Source organism: Suricata suricatta, chromosome 3 (genome assembly GCF_006229205.1).
Source record: "Suricata suricatta isolate VVHF042 chromosome 3, meerkat_22Aug2017_6uvM2_HiC, whole genome shotgun sequence".
Taxonomy (NCBI): domain Eukaryota; kingdom Metazoa; phylum Chordata; class Mammalia; order Carnivora; family Herpestidae; genus Suricata; species Suricata suricatta.
In genome coordinates, this window is record NC_043702.1 from 121458065 (window position 1) to 121480220 (window position 22156).

Here is a 22156-nt window from a genome sequence, read left to right on the forward strand (position 1 = left end):
AGTCTAACTGGGTAGTTGTCTCCATTTGGATATTCTCCAGACATCTATGGATCAATATGTGCAAATATATTCCCACATCTTCTTCCTCATTCCTTTACAATGTAGCATAGTCTAATGGTCACATTAGCACAGAAACTAGAATTAGATTCTCTAGGTTTGAGTCCAAGATCTGTCACTTAGTAGCTTTGTGGCCCTGAGAAAATTATATGATCTTGCTGTGTTTCAGCTTCCTCATCTGTGAAGTGAGAATAACAATAGCACCTACCTGAGGATCAAATGAGAATAGTGGCTGGCCCATGATAAATACTATATAAATAACAGCTATAACTGGACCTTCCTGCATTCCCTGTTCTGGTTAATGGCACCACTATTCAACCAGCTAACCAAACCAGAACTGTGAGATTTATCCTAACTCCTCCATCTCACTTCATTCCACATCAAAATGATCATTGTGGCCTGTCAGTTGTTCATTCTCTCTGTTGTCTTCTCTCCATCTCTACCATTAGTGCTTTGAACTTAACCTTTGTTACATTCATCCTCAATGACCCAGATAGACTAGTGACTGGTCTCCCTTTCTTTTGTCTTTCTTTTTTTTTCCACATTGTCCCCCAGGGATTTTTCTGAAATGCAAATCTGATCACTTAAAACTTTTTAGTGCCTTACAGGAAGAAAAAAAAATACAAGTGAAGGCCTCTGAGGTCTTGTCCTGCCTTCTTCTTGAGACTCTTTTCTACCTCATTCTGACCTTTCTTTAATATTTACAACTCCTTGATATTCTGTGTTACTTCAGTCTTCCATGTCTTTGTACATCCCCATCCCCTGCAGTGCCTCCTACCTTATGCCTCTCTGAAATCATTTCCTCCAGGCACAATAGATTATACCCTGATCTATGTCAATATCTCACCTTGTGTGGAGCTTACCCATATACCTGTCATGTTTGTTGTATCATTTACATGCTATTCTCTTCTAAGACTAAGCTTATTTATCTTTGAATAAATCAGCTGTATGAATTAACTTCTTGGAGAGTGTAAGTTATGCCTCTTGTCTTCAGTCTGGGGAGATGTTAAACATTTATTTATTGAAGAGATCATCTGGTTAATGATCATTTAACATCTATCTTAGAGAAAAACTTTTCTATATTTACTTTTTTGTTGCTAATGGGAAAACTTCTTCTAGCTTGGTTGATACAGCAAGTCTGCTGTCCTTTTTTAGGCTTCCAAAGGTCAGTCATTTCATAGTGGTCCAATAATAGTGTTTCTTGGTAAACTAAGTTTCTGGAAGAGCCAATAAGAAATATTATCAAGATGGTTCTTAGACCATAGAGTGGGAATTGTTCTCTGCCTTTTGTGCACAAGTCCGGAAACCATGAAAAAGCATCAATTTATTGCCCGAAGAGCAGCTGTTAAGATTGTGCAGATTAATGCTTTATTGAGGTGAGTTGAGAGAGAAGGCATTTGAGTTGTAGCTGCTATGTGGAATTGAGAGGGATGCACTCTTCCTGCCTTAAAATCTGTACAGTCCAGCTATAGATACATAAATAAGACACTCAGTCAATACAGTGGAGTTAATTAAATGATGCTTAGTCTTCATGTTACTCTTCTTTTTTTTAAAATGTTTATTTACTTTTTAAGAGAGAGTGGGTGAGGGGCAGAGAGCAAGGGAGACCTAGGATCTGAAGCAGGCTCTGCGATGACGGCAGGTAGCCTGACGCAGGCTTGAACTCATCAACCAGGAGATCATGACGTGAGCTGAAGTTGGAGACTTAACAACTGAGCCATCCAGACACCCCTTCAGGTTACTCTTTTTATTTATTTATTTTTTACCTTGAAGGTTCATGTTGGAGAAAAATGGCATGCAAATTTTATATTTTTATATACATAACCATAAACAGAAATTATAGTTTAAATCCACAGTAAATACTAAAAGTGCACTCATTTTTTCTGCATTAATTTAGCAAAGTGATTTTCCTGTAAGAAATACATATGGGAGAAACAACCACCTATTGCATAGAAAATAGTAAAATTCAAGCGGATGGTTGCATGCAATGGCCAATGAATTATTCATAACTGTTTGTATCGGTGTCTGTACTCCCTGCTGGAGGCAGCTATAAGGATCTGAGCTTTCTGAACCAGTGCAGCTAGTCAACACTAAGAGTACAGTTCAGGTGGGGTCTGTGGCTCTTCATCTTTAAATTCCATTCATGAATGTTAAAAATTATGTGTAGAGGCTATTTATTTATTTATTTGAGATGAGAGAATTCAGCAACATCAGGGAAAACATGCTGTGACTATATTATAGCAACAGTGATGGTAAGAGTACTACTTTTTTCTACAATGGTTGGGTTTTTTAAAAAGTTGCCATATGGTGCATTTCCTTTGATCCATAAGGTTGTCTCAGTTTAGTAGCAAAAGTAGTTACGGTTTAAAGAGAATTTTGTGCATTCACTGGCAGAACTGAGGCTCAAAGCAAGGCTCTCTGGGTTTCATTTGAGTACTCACCCCTCAGCTCTAACAGCAGCAGTGTGCTGGGCGTATGGTCTTCATGCTGCTGGATCTTCATGGATCTTCAGGATGCCAGATTAGTCATGTACTCTTCAGAAGAGAGACATTTCTCTCTAGTGCTTTGTTGCACTTAGATACTCCTGTGAGGTCAGGAGAGACTTCCACATAGCGGGATTTGGTTACCAAATCTTTTGATGTTTGTTGAGAATATATGTACTGGAGGTAGGACTGAAGGGGGCCAGTAAGTATGAGTTAGTAAGAAGGGGGGTTGGATACCTGAATTCATTTATTACTTTTAATGCAAAGTTCTGTTTGTTCAACTGAAATGTAGAGAAAAATGTTAGATGTATCTGTGGACTTTTCAGTCAAACACATGATAATTATTTGTTATTTAAAATATTTGATCATTATGTTTTGCTTTAATAATGTTTTAATGTAGATTATTACTAAATCTACATTATAAATATATGGCCATAAACATGGGTTGAAACAGATCTTAGCATGAAGGTATTAAGTAAATAAACCTCTTTCTTCCTTTTTCCTTTCCTGCATCTTCTTTACCTTTTTTATTTTTTAAGAAAATATTTTATTGATTCATTAAATGGTATTCAGGCATTTAATATGCGAATATTTATTTCTCTTTGACATCATCTGTCTATACATCCTAAAATCTTCTTCAAAGTCCTAATAACTCAAACAGATATCCTCCCACTTCGTGCTATGGAGTTTTGTTTTCCCTTTATCTTTATTGATTCTCAAGTTAACTTCTTCCTTTTTCATGATTTTGGTTTTAGACACAGAGAAGATGCTCTCTTTGTTCTGATTAAATTTTAAGTGATTATTGGAGCCATTAAAACTAGCAAATATTCTAATATAGTTCCAAGAAAATATTGAAAGAGTATTTAATTATATGTATTTAGAGAATATTGGTCTCTCTTTTCTGAAGTCCAGTGTAGTTTAACTATCTGTTCCCTTCTTTAATAGTCTTCTATGTGCATGTCTTTATCTTCCCATTAGATTTCAAACTTCTGGTATGTAACTAGTGTAGGGTGATGCCACATCATCTTCTCTGCACTTCTTAGTTTCTCAGTGAATTTTTGATGAATAAATATTATGTATTTTAGATTGCCATTATTGGGACCATTACAAGTCTGTAATTTCACTATTCTTTATTTTAGTCACATATGGCATTCCAAATGAAACTTATTCCTTGGAATCAAGGAGTAAAGGTTTAATTTAGTTAAGAGGCTGTTCATTTCCTCTTTACACTAGCACTTGCAGAATAAATTATGCATAGTAAGGGAAATTTTAGTTTTATACCTGTAACTCTCTATTCTAAGGGATCAGTAGAGCTAAAGGCTTGGATTCTGTAGGATTCTCACTGGACTTTACCATTTTTATAAGTTGCTGTTCATTTAAATACCATTGTGTTGAAGCTCTGTTCTGCCAGATTTCTACAAAACTCATAATATGACCCATGCCATTATCACCCACTGAATTGTTGAGTGATGTATCTTGACCTGAAGTCAGTGTTTCTCAAACCATGGTGAACATCAGAATCCCCTGGAGTTTGTTAAGAGTACAGATTCTACAGGGCACCTGGATGGCTCAGTTGCTTAAGCGTTGAACTCTTGGTTTTGGCTCAGGACATGATCTCGTGGTTCATGGGTGTGCTGACAGCCATGGAGCCTGCTTGGAATCCTCTGTCTCTCTCTCTCTCTACCTTTCCCCTGCTTGCTGTCTATCTCTCTCTCAAAAGAAATCGATAAACATTAAAAAAAAAAAAGAGTATATCTTCCCCTGGGCATTCTGAATCTGTAGGTTTAGGATGAATTCTGGGCATCTGTGGATGCAATGTTTTCTGGTAGTCCTGGAATCATTTTTGAGAAACATTGCCATTGAGTTAGAAATTATTTTGGATGGAATTTTGTGATTTTTAAAATGATGAATCTTCCAAAAGTTGTGAGGCATTCTTAATGCATTTAAAAATGCCTGGGTGGCTCAGTTGGTGCATCTGACTTCAACTCAGGTCATGATCTCAAGGTTCATTCGTTTGAGCCCTGCATCTGGCTCTGTGCTGACAGCTCAGAGGCTGGAGCCTGTTTCAGATTCTGTGTCTCCCTTTCTCTCTCCCCCTCCCCCACTCCCACTTTATCTCTCCCTCTCTCAAAAATAACTAAACATTAAAAAATGCATTTAAAAGCTGTGTTATAGGTATATTAATGAATTTGACATTGCACAATTAGTACTGATTAATGTAGCATTGCAGATGTAATTATAAAATAGTTTCTTAGCTGCATTTTTATTGATCTAGTATATATAAACATGCATTTAAAGCACAATTATTATTTGTTAAAAAACTCCCATTTTAAATAAACTCCCACTCATCAGGAATGAGAACAAACTCAAACATCAGTGTTTTTTTCTGCTGTTAATTTCTACATACATAATATTTATTTCTACTTAATCCTGCATTTTATGTGTGATCTTTTATTGGTAAAAATTTCAGGATCTTTTGAAGACATAATCTAAAATGCCTTTATTACCTCTAATAATGGTCAGTGTTTGATAGTGCTAATAATGATTTTTTTTAAAATTAATTTTGAGAGAGAGACAAAGTGTGCACATGTCTGTGCAGGTGTGAGTGAGTGGGAGTGGGGCAGAGAGAGAGAATCCCAAGCAGGCTCCCAGCTGTTAGTGCAAAGCCCAAGGTGAGGCTTGATCTCACGAACTGTGAGGTCGATTACAATGCTGAACTGAGATCAAGAGTCAGATGCTTACCTGTTGAGCCACCCAGATGCCTCACTGAATTTTTTAATTACCAAAAGGAGTTTTCTGTATCACAGGTTTTTATAAATGCTGACACTCTGAAAATGAATGGGAAGTGAAAATACAAAGTAATTTAATGTAAACTTTTATTAATTCCAGTTAATGAATGAGTGACATATTCTAGTGAATCATTATAAAACACCCGGGTTAATATTCAATATAAGGGGGCTTCCTCCCTCCTGTTTTTTACTTTGCAAATCAAATGCTTCTTTTATAAACTGGGTCTATCATTCTTTGGACATGTGGTGCACTGACATGCATGGGAATTAGGAGAATTACTGTGGAACTTAACTTATAAATTTGTAGGTAATCAAAATTATGTAAAATGCCTTAATCTATTATTTCTTTTCTTTCTTTCTTTCTTTCTTTCTTTCTTTTTTTTTTAGGGACTTTCTCCCTCGAGGGTCGGGCATTGTAACCAGACGGCCTCTTGTGCTGCAGCTTGTTACTTCCAAAGCAGGTAATAAATAAGGATGTTTGCTACACAAATAAGCACATTCCTGGGGTACATGTTGCCTCCATTCCTGGGTGTTGGGTTGTAGCAACAGAAATGTTTTTGTCAGCCCTCCGCTCTGGGTGGTGGTCTGCATTTCTCTCCAAATGCTCCCTTCATTGTTCCTTTAATTCCTTTGATGACATTAAAGGGAAAATCTATTTGCATGTAGGCTCTTAAAACACCTAATATTTTTTTATGCCATGAAAATAATATATATAATTATATATACTTATATATGTATATAATTTGTGTTTATATAATTCTATATAATTTCATAATATAGCTTAACTACTAATACCTTTCTGGTTTACTTCCTTCCTGCCAAGTGTGTGTGTTAAGTAACATTTCAACATCCATCTACTATCTGTATTCATATGTATAAGTGTATGTGTATCTATATCTCATCTAATGTGTGATGCTTGCCTCCCTCCTTAAAACAATGACAATTTGGTAGGCAAATGAACTTTGCTTTCATTCTTATTTCTTAGCAACTGGTGTTATTAAATTTTTGGTATGCTTATGTGGTATTTATATTTCTTTTATGAATTGGCATTTTTATCTTTCCCCCATTTCTTTGTGAGGATTTTATGACTTTTCTTTCCCATTTCTTTGAAAGTACTCATAAAAACCACACCATAAATTGCAAAAACCAAAGTTATGAAGTTTTACCCCTATGTTTTCTTCTAAGAATTTTATAGTTTTGTTCTAACATTTAGGTCTTTGATTCATTTTGACTTAATTTTTATATATGGTGTGAGGAAAGAGTTCAACTTCGTTTTTTGCATGTGAATATCCAGTTTGTCCTAGTATCATTTGCATCATTTTTTGTCAAAAATCAGTTGGCCATAAGTATATGTTTATTTTGGGACTCTCAATTCAAATCAACTGATCTATATTTCTGTGTTTGTGCCAATATTGTGCTGTCATAATTACCCTTGCTTTGTAGTAAGTTTTAAAATTGAGAAGTGTGAGTCCTATTTTATTCTTTTTCAAGATTGTTTTGGCTATCCTGAGTCCCTTGAAATTCTGTATAAATCTTAGAATCAGCTTGTTTTATCTTAGCAATGCAAGGTTGGTTTAACATCTAAAAAGCAATTAATGTAATGTATCATATCAGTAGAAATAAAAACAGGAAACACAGAATCATCTCAACAGATTCAGAAAAGGCATCTGAAAAAGCCCAACATGCCATCATTATAAAAACACTCAACAAAATAGTAATAGAAGAGAACTTCCTACACCTGATAAACGTCATAGACTAAAGCCCACAGCTAACATCGTACTTAATGGTGAAAGAATGCATGCTTTCCTTTTAAGATCAGGAATAAGGCAAAGATGTCTACTCTTGCTACTTCAGTTCAACATTGTGCTGGGGGCTCTAGCTAGGGTAGTTGAGCAAGGAAAAGAAGAAAAAAAGCCATCCATATTGAAAAGAAAGGAATAGAATGATCTCTATTTATAGATGACATGATAAAATATGTAGAAATTCCTAAAGAATTCACCAAAAAACTACTAGAATTAATAAATGAGTTCAGCACGGTTGCAGGATATAAGATCAATGTACAAAAATCAATTGTATTTCTCCAAACTTGTCATGCACAATCAAAATATGAAATTAAGAAAATAATTTTATTTATAAAAGCATCAAAAATAATATACCCTTTGGAATAAATTTAACAAAGAAAGTGTGATCTCTGTACTTTCAAAACTATGGAACATTGTTGAAAGAGACTATAGAATATCTAGATAATTGGACAAACGTCTGTGTTCATTCATTGGAAGATTTGACAATGCTATGGTGCAAGTCCTTCCCAAGCTGACCTACTGTTTTGATATGATCCCTGTAAAAATCCCAGATGACTTTTGGTTGGGGGGGTAGAATTTGTAGATATTTTAAATCATTTTTTAATGTTAAAAATGTCTGTACTAAGTTTGATCCAAAGGAATGGATTCACATGCTATCATTTGATAAAAGTAAATTACTTACAAATCTATACTACATCAGCCACTATTCTAAGCTCTGGAGATATGGCAGTAACTAGGACAAAGTCTCTGTTCTGGTGATTTAAATTTTATTATAAAATTTTGACATAATTTCTTTATGGTTATAAAATCTATACATGTGTCTTTAACAAAATAAATATTTAGCACAAGTTTCTTCCTTTTTATACTTTAATGTTTTTTTAAACATTTAGTTCTTTTTTATCTGAAATTTATTTTCATGTATATTGAACTATTTTTTTCAGTTTCCTTTATCTTCTATTACAGTCCTACTGCAATCTATTTCTGAAGATCTTTTCTGTTATATTGTGCCAATAACAGAGTGTTTTACTTTTGTGGATTTATAATTTGCTTTAATATCCACATGTCATGTCTATAGTCTTCTGCCATTACTTATTTTTATTTAGGGGCTCTTTTCTGTTTGCATGGCAAAATTTAGGATAATTTTATAAAGACAGTGCTATTGCCATTAAAATTATTTTAAACCTATAAATTCATAGAGAATAATTGAAATGTTTAAAATATTCATTATTTTTTCCAGTTCAGGGATAGTGCTAATTTTTTCATTTGCTCAAATACTCTTTTTCCTTAGTAAAATTCTTGATTATCTTTATATAGCATCCATGCATTTCTAGTTAGGGTATTAATATTTAGTTCTTTTCATTCTTGTGGTTTGAATAAGGTTTTTTCCATTATGTTTTCTTTTTTTTTTAATGTTTATTTATTTTGAGAGAGAGGGAGAGAGAGAAAGTATGCATGCTGGGGAGGGGAAGAGAGAGAGGGAGAAGTGTGTGGAGCCTGATGTGGCGCTGGAACTCATGAACAGTGAGTTGAACTCGCTGTTGAACTCACAAACCATGAGATAATGACCTGAGCTGAAGTCAGATGCTTAACTGACTCATCCACCCAGGCACCCTTCCATTATATTTTCTAATTTCTCATGCAGATTATGTTATACTGCTATTTTTACTTTTAATTTTTAAGTTAACCATTTTACTCTACATTTGACATTAAAATATTTCTACAATAGCCAAATCATGGAAAGAGCCTAAATGTCCATCAACTGATGAATGGATCAAGAAGATGTGGTATATATATATATATACATACAATGGAGTACTATATGGCAATGAGGAAGAATGAAATATGGCCATTTGTAGCAAAGTGGATGGACCTTGAGGGTGTCATGTTAAGCGAAATAAGTCAGGCAGAGAAGAATAGATACCATATGTTTGCATTCATAGGTCTAAAAGGAGAGACCTGGCAGGGGACCATGGGGAGAGGAAGGGGGAAAGAGAGCGGGGAAGAGTGAGGGACACAGATCAAGGGAGACTACTGAATACTGAAAATGAACCATGGACTGAAGGGGGAGGGGGAGGAAGGGAGGGGGTGATGGTCGTGGTGGGGGGCACTTGTGGGGAGAAGCACTGGGTGTTATATGGAAACCAATTTGACAATAAACTATTAAGAAAAATAAAATATTTTTTTAGTTTATTTATTTATTTTGAAAGAGAGGAGAGCAAGAGCTCAGTGGAAAGGCAGAGAGAGAGAGGGAAAGAGAAAATCCCAATCAGTCTCCATGCCATCAATGCAGAGCCTGATGTGGGACTTGAACTCATGAATCATGAGATCATGACCTGAACCAAAACCAAGAGTTGGTTGCTTAACTGACTGAGTCACCTAGGTGCCCTGACATTCAATATTTTTAATTGATTCTCTTATGTATTTTAGTTATACAGTCATTTCATGTGAATTTCTTAATTTTTTTCAATAGTTATTATGCAAATACTGAGATAGCTGAGAAAGGAGATAATCTCTTTTGCACTGGGGATTTTGGGTGAGTACTGATATGGGAAAAATTGTCTTACAGGTTGAGCTTTTTCGAGAAGGTACCTCACATGCTTTTTCCTTATACCTTTTTGTCATCAGTCTCCTGATCTTGTCTCTTCTAAGCCCCTGACCATTCTGTCATTAATTAATGAGGATAATACTTCACACACCACCTCTCTTTTCATGCAAAGCAGACTAGAAATTCTTCCCTTCGGGAAAACCTGGTATTTTCACAATCATTCATGAATCCCAAATTGGGAGTTTTGTATTGCTACACTCTACTCTAGCTGATGCTAACTGATAACTCTGCTTATTTTTCCCCCTCTCTAAGTGAATTGTTCAGAGAGGAATCCAGTGTATCACTATAGGCTTGGGTTGATGGGGGGGCTAACAACGACTGAAAGAAGCAAGCAGGGATGTACGTCACTGTTAATGTAATTTACCTGTGCCTTTGGATCTGAATTGGAATCAGTTCCATAAATATTACTCACTTTTTTTTTTACAGTTTATTTTTGAGAGAGAGAGAGAGAGAAAGAGAATTTGTGTGAGCAGGGGAGGACAGAGAGAGGGAGACAGAGAATCCCAAGCAGGCTCCATGTTGTCAGTACGGAGCCTCGGGCAGGGCTCCCTCTCACAAACCATGAGGTCATGATGAAATCAAGAGTTGGATGTTTAACTGACTGAGCCACTTTAGGTGCCCCCATAAATACTACTTTCTCTTGATAGTTTCATTCATTCATTCAGTGCCTATTGGATGACTCTTGTGTATCAGGCAAATAACCCTGGCAACATGGAGCTTACATTCTAGTTGGGGAGAAGCCAACAAGCACCCAAAAAACAAAACAAAATTAAAAAACTCAAAACCATAGAATGTTAAATGATGAAGAAAGTGAGCATTCAATCCATGCCGATATTTGTGTAGGCAGAGGGGAGTTAGAAGATTATGAGATAGGAGCTACTTGTGTGTTTAAAGTTTAGTAAGGATGCCAATAGGGCTGGAGTGGAGAGAGGAGAGATAGTAGAAAATGGGGTAAAGAGAGACAGCGTTGGTGAAACAGTTTCTTGATAGGGTCTTGTGAGCCAGGTATCTTGAAGGAACATGATAGTAGGATTAGCGCCTTAAAGTAGATGCCATTGAATGTAAGAGAATGAAACAATAGAGTGACTCAGGGATCAGTTAGTGGGTTGAGGTAATTCCTTTACTTATGAAGAGGATGAAGGGATACCTTTTCTATTGCAACCACATGGAAAGAAGAAAATATGGAAGAAACTAGTGATAAGTCTACTTTCAGTGGTAGAGAGTTATGGGATTCCTCATTAGATGACTTTATTTTCTCCAAAAAGGAGATTAGGATATTTGCTAGTAATGATCATTTTTTCCTCTCATTTCCATCAGCACACCTGTTATTTCTCTTTAATGTCTTACTACATTAACCAAGAATTCTAGAACTGTGGTTTTCTCCTGGTTGTGGTGAAAATGTGTCTAGTGTTAAATTATGCATATACTCTTTACTATTTGTTTTTCCTGGTAAAGAACTGTTTTATTCCTAACTTTTAAAAATGTTTGTTTATTTATTTATTTTGAGAGAGAGAGAAAGAGTGGGGGAAGGGTAGAGAGAGAGGGAGAGAGAATCCCAAGCAGGCTCAATGCTTTAGTGCAAGCTGGCATGGGGCTTGATCTCACAAACCGTGAGGTCGTGATCTATCTATCGTCAACTTATCAAATGAAATGTGTACTGGTCAGCATAAAATCAATTTGATTTTTTGTCTCTTTTGATTTTCTTCTACTAGCTTTTGAAACTCTTAAAAGCCCAGTGATGCATTTTAGTTTCTGTTTTCAATTAAGGAGGGCTGCTAGCCTGGCCTTTTACAGAGGGATATGTCTCAGACTCAGGGGTTCAGAGACAGCAGCTGTGGGCAGTAGGAGCCTGGGGGAGGTAGACTTGAGGCTGTGGTTGCATCTGGTCCAGAAGCATGGGGTATCAGAGCACATAGGGAGTATTCAAAACCACGTGGATACTTCATGTTCTAATGCAGAGATTTTCCTGCCATAATTCTAAGAAACTATATAAAAATATTGCTAAATCCCAGACAGTTACTATTTAGAAAATTATAATACTTAGTGGTTGTCATTTTTTTGAGCATTAGTTATTATCATGCAAGAATCTTCTGAGATAAATCTTATGATTCCCATTTTAGAAAAAGATCCCCAGCAAAGTTAAGCAATTTGTCAGATGCCACACTGTTTGTAGGAGTAGGGATTGTTACTAATGTCTTTCTGACACTGGTAATATTGCATTTTAAAAATAGAACTTGAACTGCTTGCTTTATTAAGTAAAATCTATGCCCAACATGGGGCTAGAACTCATGACTTCCAGATCAAGAGTCACACACTCTACCAACTGAGCCAGCCAGGTGCCCTTGAGCTGCTTCCTTTATAATTGTGGGTTACACTTTATATTTTTATTGGGCTATTTTTTTTGTAAGGAAGCATAAATATGTGAATAGTAAATACATAAATTATTTGATTAATTCATAATTATCATTTACTTTGCAACATGATGCTCATTTACTAATATTTGACTGCTTGACTCCACCTGCTACGTATGAGTTGCTAAACAAAGCCAAAACATTAATTACAGACCCTAAGTCTTATTTGTGTAATTTGTTTTAGGAAATTTAGTACTTAGTACAGGAGAGCATTCCAAGAAATCACAGTGTTGTGAGGAAGGTGAGAAAACTTACCATCTCTGTAACATTTTTATTAACAAAGGTAACATTTTTAAGGGATAAGGTCATGATAGTTTGGATTTAGAGAGAGGGATTTCTGAAGGTTTGGCTTGAGAGGACAAGAGCTGGACAAAGCAGAGATGAGGTGTTGGGTAAGGACTGTGGTATCAAGAGCAAAGAAGTAGGTTAGGGGTTTTGCTAAGACAAGCGGACAGTTTTTGATGCCTGTGGACATTTCTAGTGCCATGTTGAAACTGACTGACTTTTGCCTGCAACTCTCTTTTCATCTCTGTATTCAGTGCCATCATGGTAGTACCTTGAAGTTGGTCATGGTGGGAGTACTTGCACTATGGAACTTGGCAGATGCTATAAATCAGGACCGCCCCCTTAGGGTGCCGGCTATTGTTACACGTTAACCAGCCTGCCCTGGTTTCTTTCTTCTCAATACCTAGTCTTGCTGTTTACTGGTTTAATGACATGTCAAACTGAGAAAGTAAATGCGTCCAAATATAATATTTTTTATGGTCTACTGAGTATATTGAAAGTGTCACTGCTTTAAGAAATGATCCATTTGGGGGTGCCTCGGTGGCTCAGTTGGTTAAGAACTTGATTCCTGATTTAGGCTCAGGTCATGATCTCATGGTTGTGAAATCAAGCCCTGCACTGAGTGTGTAACCTGCTTGGGATTCTCTCTTCCTTTCTCTCTGCCTCTCCTCCACTCAGATGCTCCACCTCTCTCTCTCAGTCTCTCTCTCTCTAAATAAGTAAATAAACATTAAAAAATTATTAAAAAAAGAGAAATGATCCATTTGGATTTTGATATCCCTCCTTCAGGAGGGGTAGTTTTTTAAAACACTAGAATCTGTCACTCTTTGCATTAAATGTTACTGTTAAGAACTTACAAAAGTAAAGCCTGTAGGTCATGGTTAAGATAAGTGGTTTTGTCATCTGGAGAACTTTTTTATGTTAAAATACTTTCCTAAATGCTATTATATTGCTTCGTGCTCCTTTATTTCAATGACATTAGTATAAGAAAGAAAGATATTACAAATTAGAACTTTCAAAATGGATAAATTAAAGTTAATTGTTCAAATTACAGAAGTATTCTTTTGTGAAAGATTTCCTTGGTATTTCCTCCTTTCATGCATGTCAAATATATTACTAACTCATCAAAATTTGATTTGCCACCTTTGTATTACATTTACTGCACAATGTAACATGTCTGTTTTTCAAAAATTGCATATGACTTATAATTTATTAGAGCATTAAAACTTCAGTTTCTGGAGGGAAACTTGGAATTGCATTAAGGGACCATTTTATTTTATTTATTTTATTATTAAAAAAATTTTTTTAATGTTTATTTTTGAGAGAGAGAGAGAGAGAGACAGAGTGTAAGCGGGAGAGGGGCAGAGAGAGAGAGAGAGAGAGACAGAATCTGAAGCAGGCTCCAGGCTCTGAGCTGTCAGCACAGAGCCTGACGGGGCTTGAACTCACTAACTGCGAGATGGTGGCCTGAGCCGAAGTCAGACGCTTAACCAACTGAGCCACCCAGGCTCCCCTAAGTGGTATTTTTTAAAGATGTTCAGTAACAGAAGTCAGACAACTTGTTTCCGAGACACCAGATGACTAACAGGATGAGGTGGAGACACAAAGTGCAAGCAATAGGTCTGAGAAGCAGCAGGAACAGATCACCATGTTCCAAGTGAGGGCTCCACACCCAGGCCCCTCTTCAGGGCAGCTTGAACAGCACTGCAAGTCTAGGTGGAACTGAGCTAAAAGGTATTGCCTCCTATCATAAAACTCAGGGAACAGTACATTCTAGACAGAAATGTCACCTTCTCGCAGGTGAGCTGCTTTGAAGAATTTTACACATTACTTAGACTTTGAGTCCTGCTATACCTACAGTGACCAGGACCTGTTTTCTAGCTTCATAAATTAGAATGATACATTCAAGTATTTTTTGAAATAACAACATTGAAAATATTTTAAAACTACATGTCTTGTTTGTTTTATATTTAAATACCTGAATTTATTGAATTGTTTTTTAGAATAAGATAGTCTGTTTTTGCAGAGGATTAAATATTTATTTCCTTTTCATTGTAACAAGTTAACCTCACGTAAAAACAAATGTGATTCTGAACACATTCTTTGTTAACTACAGCTTTGACCTCGCTCTGCTCCAGTGCTAGTTCCTTATTGCCTTCCTTATAAAGTGCAGGTTACCATATAGAGTACAGGTTCATAATTTAAAGTCCCTTGAATATAGCTAGTTTAAAGTTTTAACATGCATAAGATTCCTGAGGATTTCTGGGTATATTGCCCTTAGAAGTTTTGATTCAGTAGATCTGGAGCAGAGCAGTGAGATGCATTTTAAAGAACTACTGTCAAGTTCTTCTATAGCTTTAGGTCTCTGATAAACACTTTGGGAAACATTCATCACAGTTTCATCTAATTCTTTTACTGTTCTCTTTTCGTTTCTTAACTACCTTTCGCTCTGCCTTCTCGTAGGCTCCTTTTTTGAGGTATTACCTATTATTATTATTTTTTAATTGTCTAAATGTTTGGCCATAGAGTTTTTAGACAGGTCTAAGTGCAGTGCTTTGAACATAACAGGCACTCATTCAATGCTGAAGGGTATTTTCCTGCAGTCAGGTCATCCAGCTCAGACATCAGCATATTTGGCCTTGCTATTTGAAGAGCCCAAGGATATTTGCTTTCCAGATTTATTTAGATATAACTGACATATCACATTGTGTAAGCTTAAGGGGTACGATGTAATAATTAGATATATGTATATTTTAGGATTTTCATGGATAATAACATTTAATTTTTAATTAACATTTAATTTTGTTGTTGCATAACTGACTTACTTTCCAGGCATAAATATATAGAGAAAAAAAACATCCAAGTGAAATCTCTGTAACAGCAGAGCATATCCACTCATGCCTTGGAGCTGGGGTCTTCCTTGATTTCTTGATAAGCCCGGGAAGTCTGGGTGACCCCTTGGAATGTCACAGTTATCAAGCACCCAGTTTTAATTCTAGAAAATATAACTATCAAAAATACATTAGAATATATTAGAAAATACAATGGGGATGTTGGTTTTTCTAAGAAGTTTGAAGATCACTGGCCTAGAAGGGATTAAAGGGATTTGTCTTTTTCTGGGGGATGCTTTAGGTTGTTATTCCACGAATATTGGACACAATGTAATAAATAAATGAACTCCCAAAGGTTGTAGGTAGAATAACATTCTAGTTAAATGGATAGACATGTAGAGACGATATACATGTATTAAGGTAAGACTTTGTCCAGATATTCTCTCATTTATAACCTATTTCATGGAGAGGTCAAATGACTCTTTCTGGATTCTTATAAACGTTATTTATGAGGGGGGAAAATGGTCATTTGAACACTTTCATTCAGACCTACTTTAAATCTGGTTTTGTTGTGTTTTTCACATCACTGCTCTTTTAAATATTTATATAACTCAAGAAATTTAACTTGTCTTCATTTTATGCTTGGGTATTGGGATCCCACTGTGAATCACTGGTTTTTCATTTTTCTTCCCCATTTCTTCTTATTTTTGCTGCCAACACTCTAAAACTGTTATTTTTTTTACCATTTTTCTTTTGATGTCCTTTTTTCTTAGCTTAAATATTGGCTATATACTGATTAATAGAATTTCTAGTTATATATCTTCCATTATGAACTCCACCGCAATTTTTGTTCAATTCTCAAAATTTTGAGAGAAGTCAAAAAGCTATTATAAGCAAACCTGACTTAAATTTTACTTCTTCACAGATAGATGGCTACCCTTTAATTCTACATATGTTTACATTTAGGAAGGAAATGACTAAAATAAAGGTATTATATTTCCTCTGAAATGAAATGAAGGAATATATATTTCAATAAAATTTCATTTTTGATTGTGAGGTTTAGATGACTTTTGAGTTGTCAATAATTTGTTTTTTGTCTCTTTATCTCTAATCTATTTTAAAAGAAGGCATTGAGGCTTTTCTCAGCCTCATTTTCTAGCCAGTAATTATAGATATCTGACCTTAGACTCTTGCTCCATCTAATGTATTCCAGAATGATGTTTGCTTAAGTAGGTTCGATCGAAGGAAGACAACAAGTTCCTTCATTTTGGGACTTCTCTTTCTTTCTATTTCCCTTCATACTCCCAGTTTTTGAAAAATGAGTCGTCTTAAAATAATGGATATTGACGAAGACTGAAAGATAAACTGTGTAGTTGTTATTATCTGTTTAAATCTGAGAGGAGGCGATGTGATTTTTACTGTAAGAAAATGAATAGATGTATTTCACATCATACCCATGACTATAGTCAACTAATAATTACTGTTTAGCTACCTCTTCCTACTCTCATTGTTTCCCCTTGGGCTTCTAACAATAGAAATTGTAGGCTACAGATGTCCCCTGCATTTGCATTTGTTGGGTGAGTCATAACAGTCTGTAAATCATTTTCTTGGCCTTCTACTCCTCTGTGGGTCATGCTCAGTCTTCCCTGCTGCCACAGCCCTCACGCTTCTCTCTCTGAACCTTCACTTCAGTAGTCACTGGACCAGCAGGGCACAGTGAGTTATCTCATCTGCTGAATTATACGGCTTACAAATTTAAGAAATTGATGCTTCTCTTGCTTGAATGGCATAGAGTAGATCATCATTGAGCTACACTGCTGGTTTACAAGGTGGTTTTGTACTAACTGAAGGTGTTTATTTTGCAAAGTGAGCTCAATTCACATTAAGTACTTTTAAAGTGATTGTGTTAGTTTAATATTAACAATATCATGAGGTGCCTGCATGGCTCATTCAGTTAAGCATCCGACTTAGGCTCACTCAGGTCATGATCTCCCAGTTGGTGATTTGGAGCCCCGTGTTGGGCTCTGTGCTGACAGCTAGGAGCCTGGAGCCTGCTTTGGATTCTGTGTCTCCCTCTCTCTGCTCCTCTCCCACTCACACTCTGTCTCTCTCTCTCTCAAAAGTAAATAAATGTTAAAAAATAAAAAACAAAAAACAATTTTCTGCAAGACTGGTGGAATTTCTTTTCATTATTTTCCCAAAGTGTATTTGTTTGATAAATTTTTATCTTTTTGTCTTTGCATTCATTCATTTATTCATTCACCTGTTCATTAAATAGATTTTAAATGCCTACAGTGTGCCACACAACAGAGAAGTTGCCAGTTTGTGTCCTGTACATCACTTTCCTTTAACTGTCTTCCTTTTATGATTACTTTGGCTAATATTTAAAGGGGCCTCCCCCCTTTTTTAACCTCTGTATATGTACAGATGGTATATGGATGGAATTCTCATTCATTTAACTTCGTTTTTATTGTTCCATTATATAGAAATTTGGGGTCATGCAATACTTTGTTTTCAGGCTTAGAAGTACATATCTCTCTAAGGCATGTCAAAAGCCATTTGAGCCTCTGCCCTTTGGAGGGTCTTAAATATGAGGCATGTTAACTGTGATTTCCATTTTGTAATTTTATTTCTTTATTTAGAGTGCATGAGCAGGGGAGGGTCAGTAGGAGAGGGAAAGGGAGAATCTGAAGCAGGCTCTGTGCTATCAGTATCTATACTAAGCCTGACATGCGGCTCGATCTCATTAAGCCAAGATCATGACCTGAGCTACCCCATTCCCATCCATTTAAAATATCCATTTACTCTGTTCTTATTCCTCATCAAAACCCTTTTTATTGGCATATACATGATATATCTGACCCTTCATCATTGTATTATTTTAACATTTTCATTCTTCTGTGCACATGTCATATTAGGCTCTATATAAGCTTTTCCTTGACCAAGCATTAATTTGTTCAGAATAAACATCAATGTACTTAAACATAATTCAGGTCTATTTTGATTTACCAGGTAGGTGTAATCTTGAGATGTTGTCTAAATTATTGCTAGCCTTTTAAGTAAATCTTTCAGTTATTTTGTATTTATGCTATTGAGGTTGTTAAAGTTGGGTGTTCAGAAATGTACATATACAAGGAACACTTACTCAGCAGTTGATTGAGTGCTTTTTCTCTACTCATATGAAAGCTATTTTTTTAGGTTATTGAAGGGTATACAAAGATATATATGAGACATAGTCCCCACACTAAAAGGGTGATGCTGTAGTGTTCGACAGGTGAGAATAGCCACACACCCTTAAATAATTCCAAGGTAGTGTAATAGCAGAGGGTGAAGGATGGGAGTGATATGAAGAGATCATCAGACTGAGGGAAGTATACATACTGCAACTGCCAAATGATCTAGAATAATGAAGGTGAATGTTGGGAGGTTGGTCCTGGAGACTAGTCTGCACAGGAAAAATAACATTGTGTATTAACTATACTTCAGTTTAAAAAATAAATAAAGAGATAAAATGTATCAAAATGATCACTAAATGATTACACTTTATTTATTTTTTATTTATTTTTGAGAGAGAGAGAGACAGCATGAGCAGGGGAGGGTCAGAGAGAGACACACACACAGAATCCAAAGACAGGCTTCAGGCTCTGAGCTAGCAGTCAGCACAGAGCCTGACGCAGGGCTCAAACCCATGAACCACAAGATCATGACCTGAGCCGAAGCCTGATGTTTAACCGACTGAGCAACCCAGGCATAAAATTTGCCTGGTGTTAAAATAAAATTCTTGTCTGCAAATTCCATCCTCTCTGTAATTTTTTGTTTCTGTTCCTGCTGAATGACTAATATCATTCCTGATTATGGCTCATAGTATCCTGCTTCTTTGCATGCCTAGTAGTTTTGATTGAATACTGGACATTGTGAATTTTATGTTGTACTGGATTTTGTTTTAATAATTTTGGGGCTTCATTCTGATATACAAATAAGTTCATAGGCATCAGTTTGATCTCTTTGAGGCTTGCTTTTAAAATTTATTGGCATGCCTCCAGGGCAGCCTTTTGTCAAGGGCAAATTTGACCTCAATTTTGACCCTACTTAAAGTCCCAGGTATTACTAAGTATCCACTCTGGCTTATTGGAACACCAACTAATCCAAACTTGTTTTGAACTCTGGACATTGTTCCTCCTACTCCTTCCTGGTGGTTCTTTTTCCCAGCCTTCATAGCGTCCTCACCTGCATTCACTAGTCTCTGGAACTTTATCTCTGGGCAACTCCTCTTTCTTCAATATTTGAAGAATATTGCTTTACTAGATTTTATGGCATCCCCCATTTGGTGGGGCACCTGGGTGGCTCAGTTGGTTAAGTGTCTCAACTCCTGATGTCCGCTCAGGTCATGATCTCTCACAGTCTTGAGATCAAGTCCCATGTCCAGCTCCATGCTCAGCATGGAGCCTGCTTGGGATTCTCTCCCGCCTCTCCCTACCTGTCTCTCTACCCCTTCCCACTCAGGCTCTCTCTCTCTTAAAATAAATAAATAAACATTAAAAATAAATAAATTCTACCTGCCTTTGTAACAGGATTTTCTCATAGAGAGTTGTGACACCAAGGCTTTTCTTTCCAGGAAGCAACTTTATTCCTGTCAGCACTGCTCTGTTGGGTTCGTACCCAAAGAACTGAGCTCTGAATGCCACGTGGCGTAGTTTTTTATGTGGGTTTTTTTTCCTTCTTTGTCTCCCATATATGGTAACACACAAACATGCAATCTGATTAAGTTGGTCTCATGTTACAAGGTTGTGAGGGATCTTGCCACTACATGTATAGCAGGTTGCCTTGAAGTTTTTATCTTTCCTTAGGGAGGGGACCTACCACATCTTGGTGTTCTTGAACCCTGAATTCTGTCCCTCCATGTCAGTGAGACTGTTGAGGTTTGTATGTGGAGGCCCCTTCCTATGCTGCCGCACTGACATTTTCTCAAGGCCAGGAGTTGGAGCCATTGAAGTACTCACCTTGTTGATTTCCCTTCTCTCAGGAATTACCGTCTTGCATTGCCTGTCATTCAATGTAGAAACACTGTTCTTTTATATATTGGGTCCTATTTTCTAATTTTTTAAGGTGGGAGGGTAAATCTGATTCCTGAGACTTTATCATTGCTAGAAGCAGAGGTAAGACTCTTCTAAAATTTTACTGATAATGATCAACTTTGAAAACACATTAGTTTTCACTGCTCATGAAAACATTTCCAGGGTCATTTTTGGGCATTGGCTTATGGGTTTGAGGTGATTAAAAAAACCTTACATTTATACCTCCCAGAGAAAGAGTTTACCTCAAAATATTTCTTTCACATTTTACTCTCTCTTTTTGTAATATGTCTCTGACATTTAGAAACCACTAAAGAAATATAGAATACTAGATGAGTGAGGCATTTTTTTTCAAGTTAAAAATACCAATTTGCTAAAATCTTAATAATGCCTTCAAGCTACTATAGGGTCATGAAATTCAGACATTTTTAGGTGACAGAAGGAGGCTGCCTGGCTGCAAGGTGGCTGAGTTAACAGGACTTGGGTTTGTAGTTGTCACATGTAGAGCTCAATCTTAAGTTAAAATCCACCTCCATTAGACTCTGCAGATGGTTCCCACTGACATGGCAATGTCACCATATTAGTGATTACCATTATTATGACCTCTTCTCAAGAAGAATCTTAAAAAGAATGTTGTCAGGACTGTTTATTGGTGCTTGCTTTTGCTTGCTTCATCACCTCTTTGCAGTTTGCCAAAAAACATCCCAATGTTTGTCTTGAAGGAATAATGGCAAGGTTAATAAGGAAAGTGAAATTAGTCCATCAGGCCATCCTTACTGTAAGGATTATACATGTACCTAAAATAAGTGGCCTTCTTCAATTGTTCCAACTGGTGGGAGTTAAATGTTAGATGATGTGCAGTCTGAGAACCTCACAAGGATAGTTGTTTAAAGGTGTAAACACATTACTGAAGTATGAATTCAGATCTATTATTTTTAAGTTAAAATTAAATTACTTTAACTAAATGCCTCTAACTAACTAACCAACAGACTGAGGAAGATAATGGATAGCCCTTCAGACTTCATAAAAGCCAACTTGTATAGGCTATTGATACCTGTATATTTCCATAGAATTGAGAGAGACTATTGGAGCTGTGCCAACCTAATGAAGATTGATGAGCACCCTCTCCCTGCTGATTTGCTTTTGGCTGGATGACAATGTATTTGTGAAGTTGTGGTAAGCGTGTATGTGGCTAAATACTGTGCAGTTTGGTGAAGTATCGATTACATTTCCACTTCAGTTGGTGACAGTGGTGGGATCACCATGCAATGACATCGACCAGAAGTCAGACAAGAACTTACTTTGATGGCATCATAGAGGTAGATCTGGTGGGGTTTGTGTTCCTGTGGATCAGGTGGCTGCATTTGGACTGAGTTTTAATTTCTTCTTTTTACGCCTCTAGATTTATGATGACTTCATGAGATTTATAATCTATAGGGCGTGTGTGTGTGACTGTGTGTGTGTGTGTCTATGTCTACTATACTGTCCTTGGGTTAATTTCTCCCGGCAGGTTTGTGTGTATGCATGTTGGGGAAAGGGTTGTATATTATCCATCAAGGCTTCTTCTTCTTCTTTTTTTTATAGTTTATTGTCAAGTTGGTTTCCATATAACACCCAGTGCTCTTCCCCACAAGTGCCCTCTTCCATGTCCATCACCCCCCTTCTCTTTTTCCCCTCCCCCTTCAGCCCTCAGTTTGTTTTCAGTATTCAAGAGTCTCTCATGATTTGCCTCCCTCCCTCTCTCTAACTCTTTCCCCCCTTCCCCTCCCCATGGTCCTTGTTAAGTTTCTCCTGTTAGACTTATGAGTGAAAACATATGGC

General features: G+C 36.5%; 1 protein-coding gene across 7 annotated transcripts in view; it reads left to right on the plus strand.

Annotated features, from left to right (window-relative positions):
* Positions 1–22156, plus strand: part of DNM3 (dynamin 3) — a 561021-nt gene that overhangs the window by 85713 nt on the left and 453152 nt on the right. For all 7 annotated transcript variants that reach the window (XM_029935046.1, XM_029935043.1, XM_029935044.1 and 4 more), the window contains exon 2: positions 5717–5790. In XM_029935046.1, the coding sequence (XP_029790906.1) occupies positions 5717–5790 (74 nt within the window). The remainder of the gene's footprint in view (positions 1–5716; positions 5791–22156) is intronic.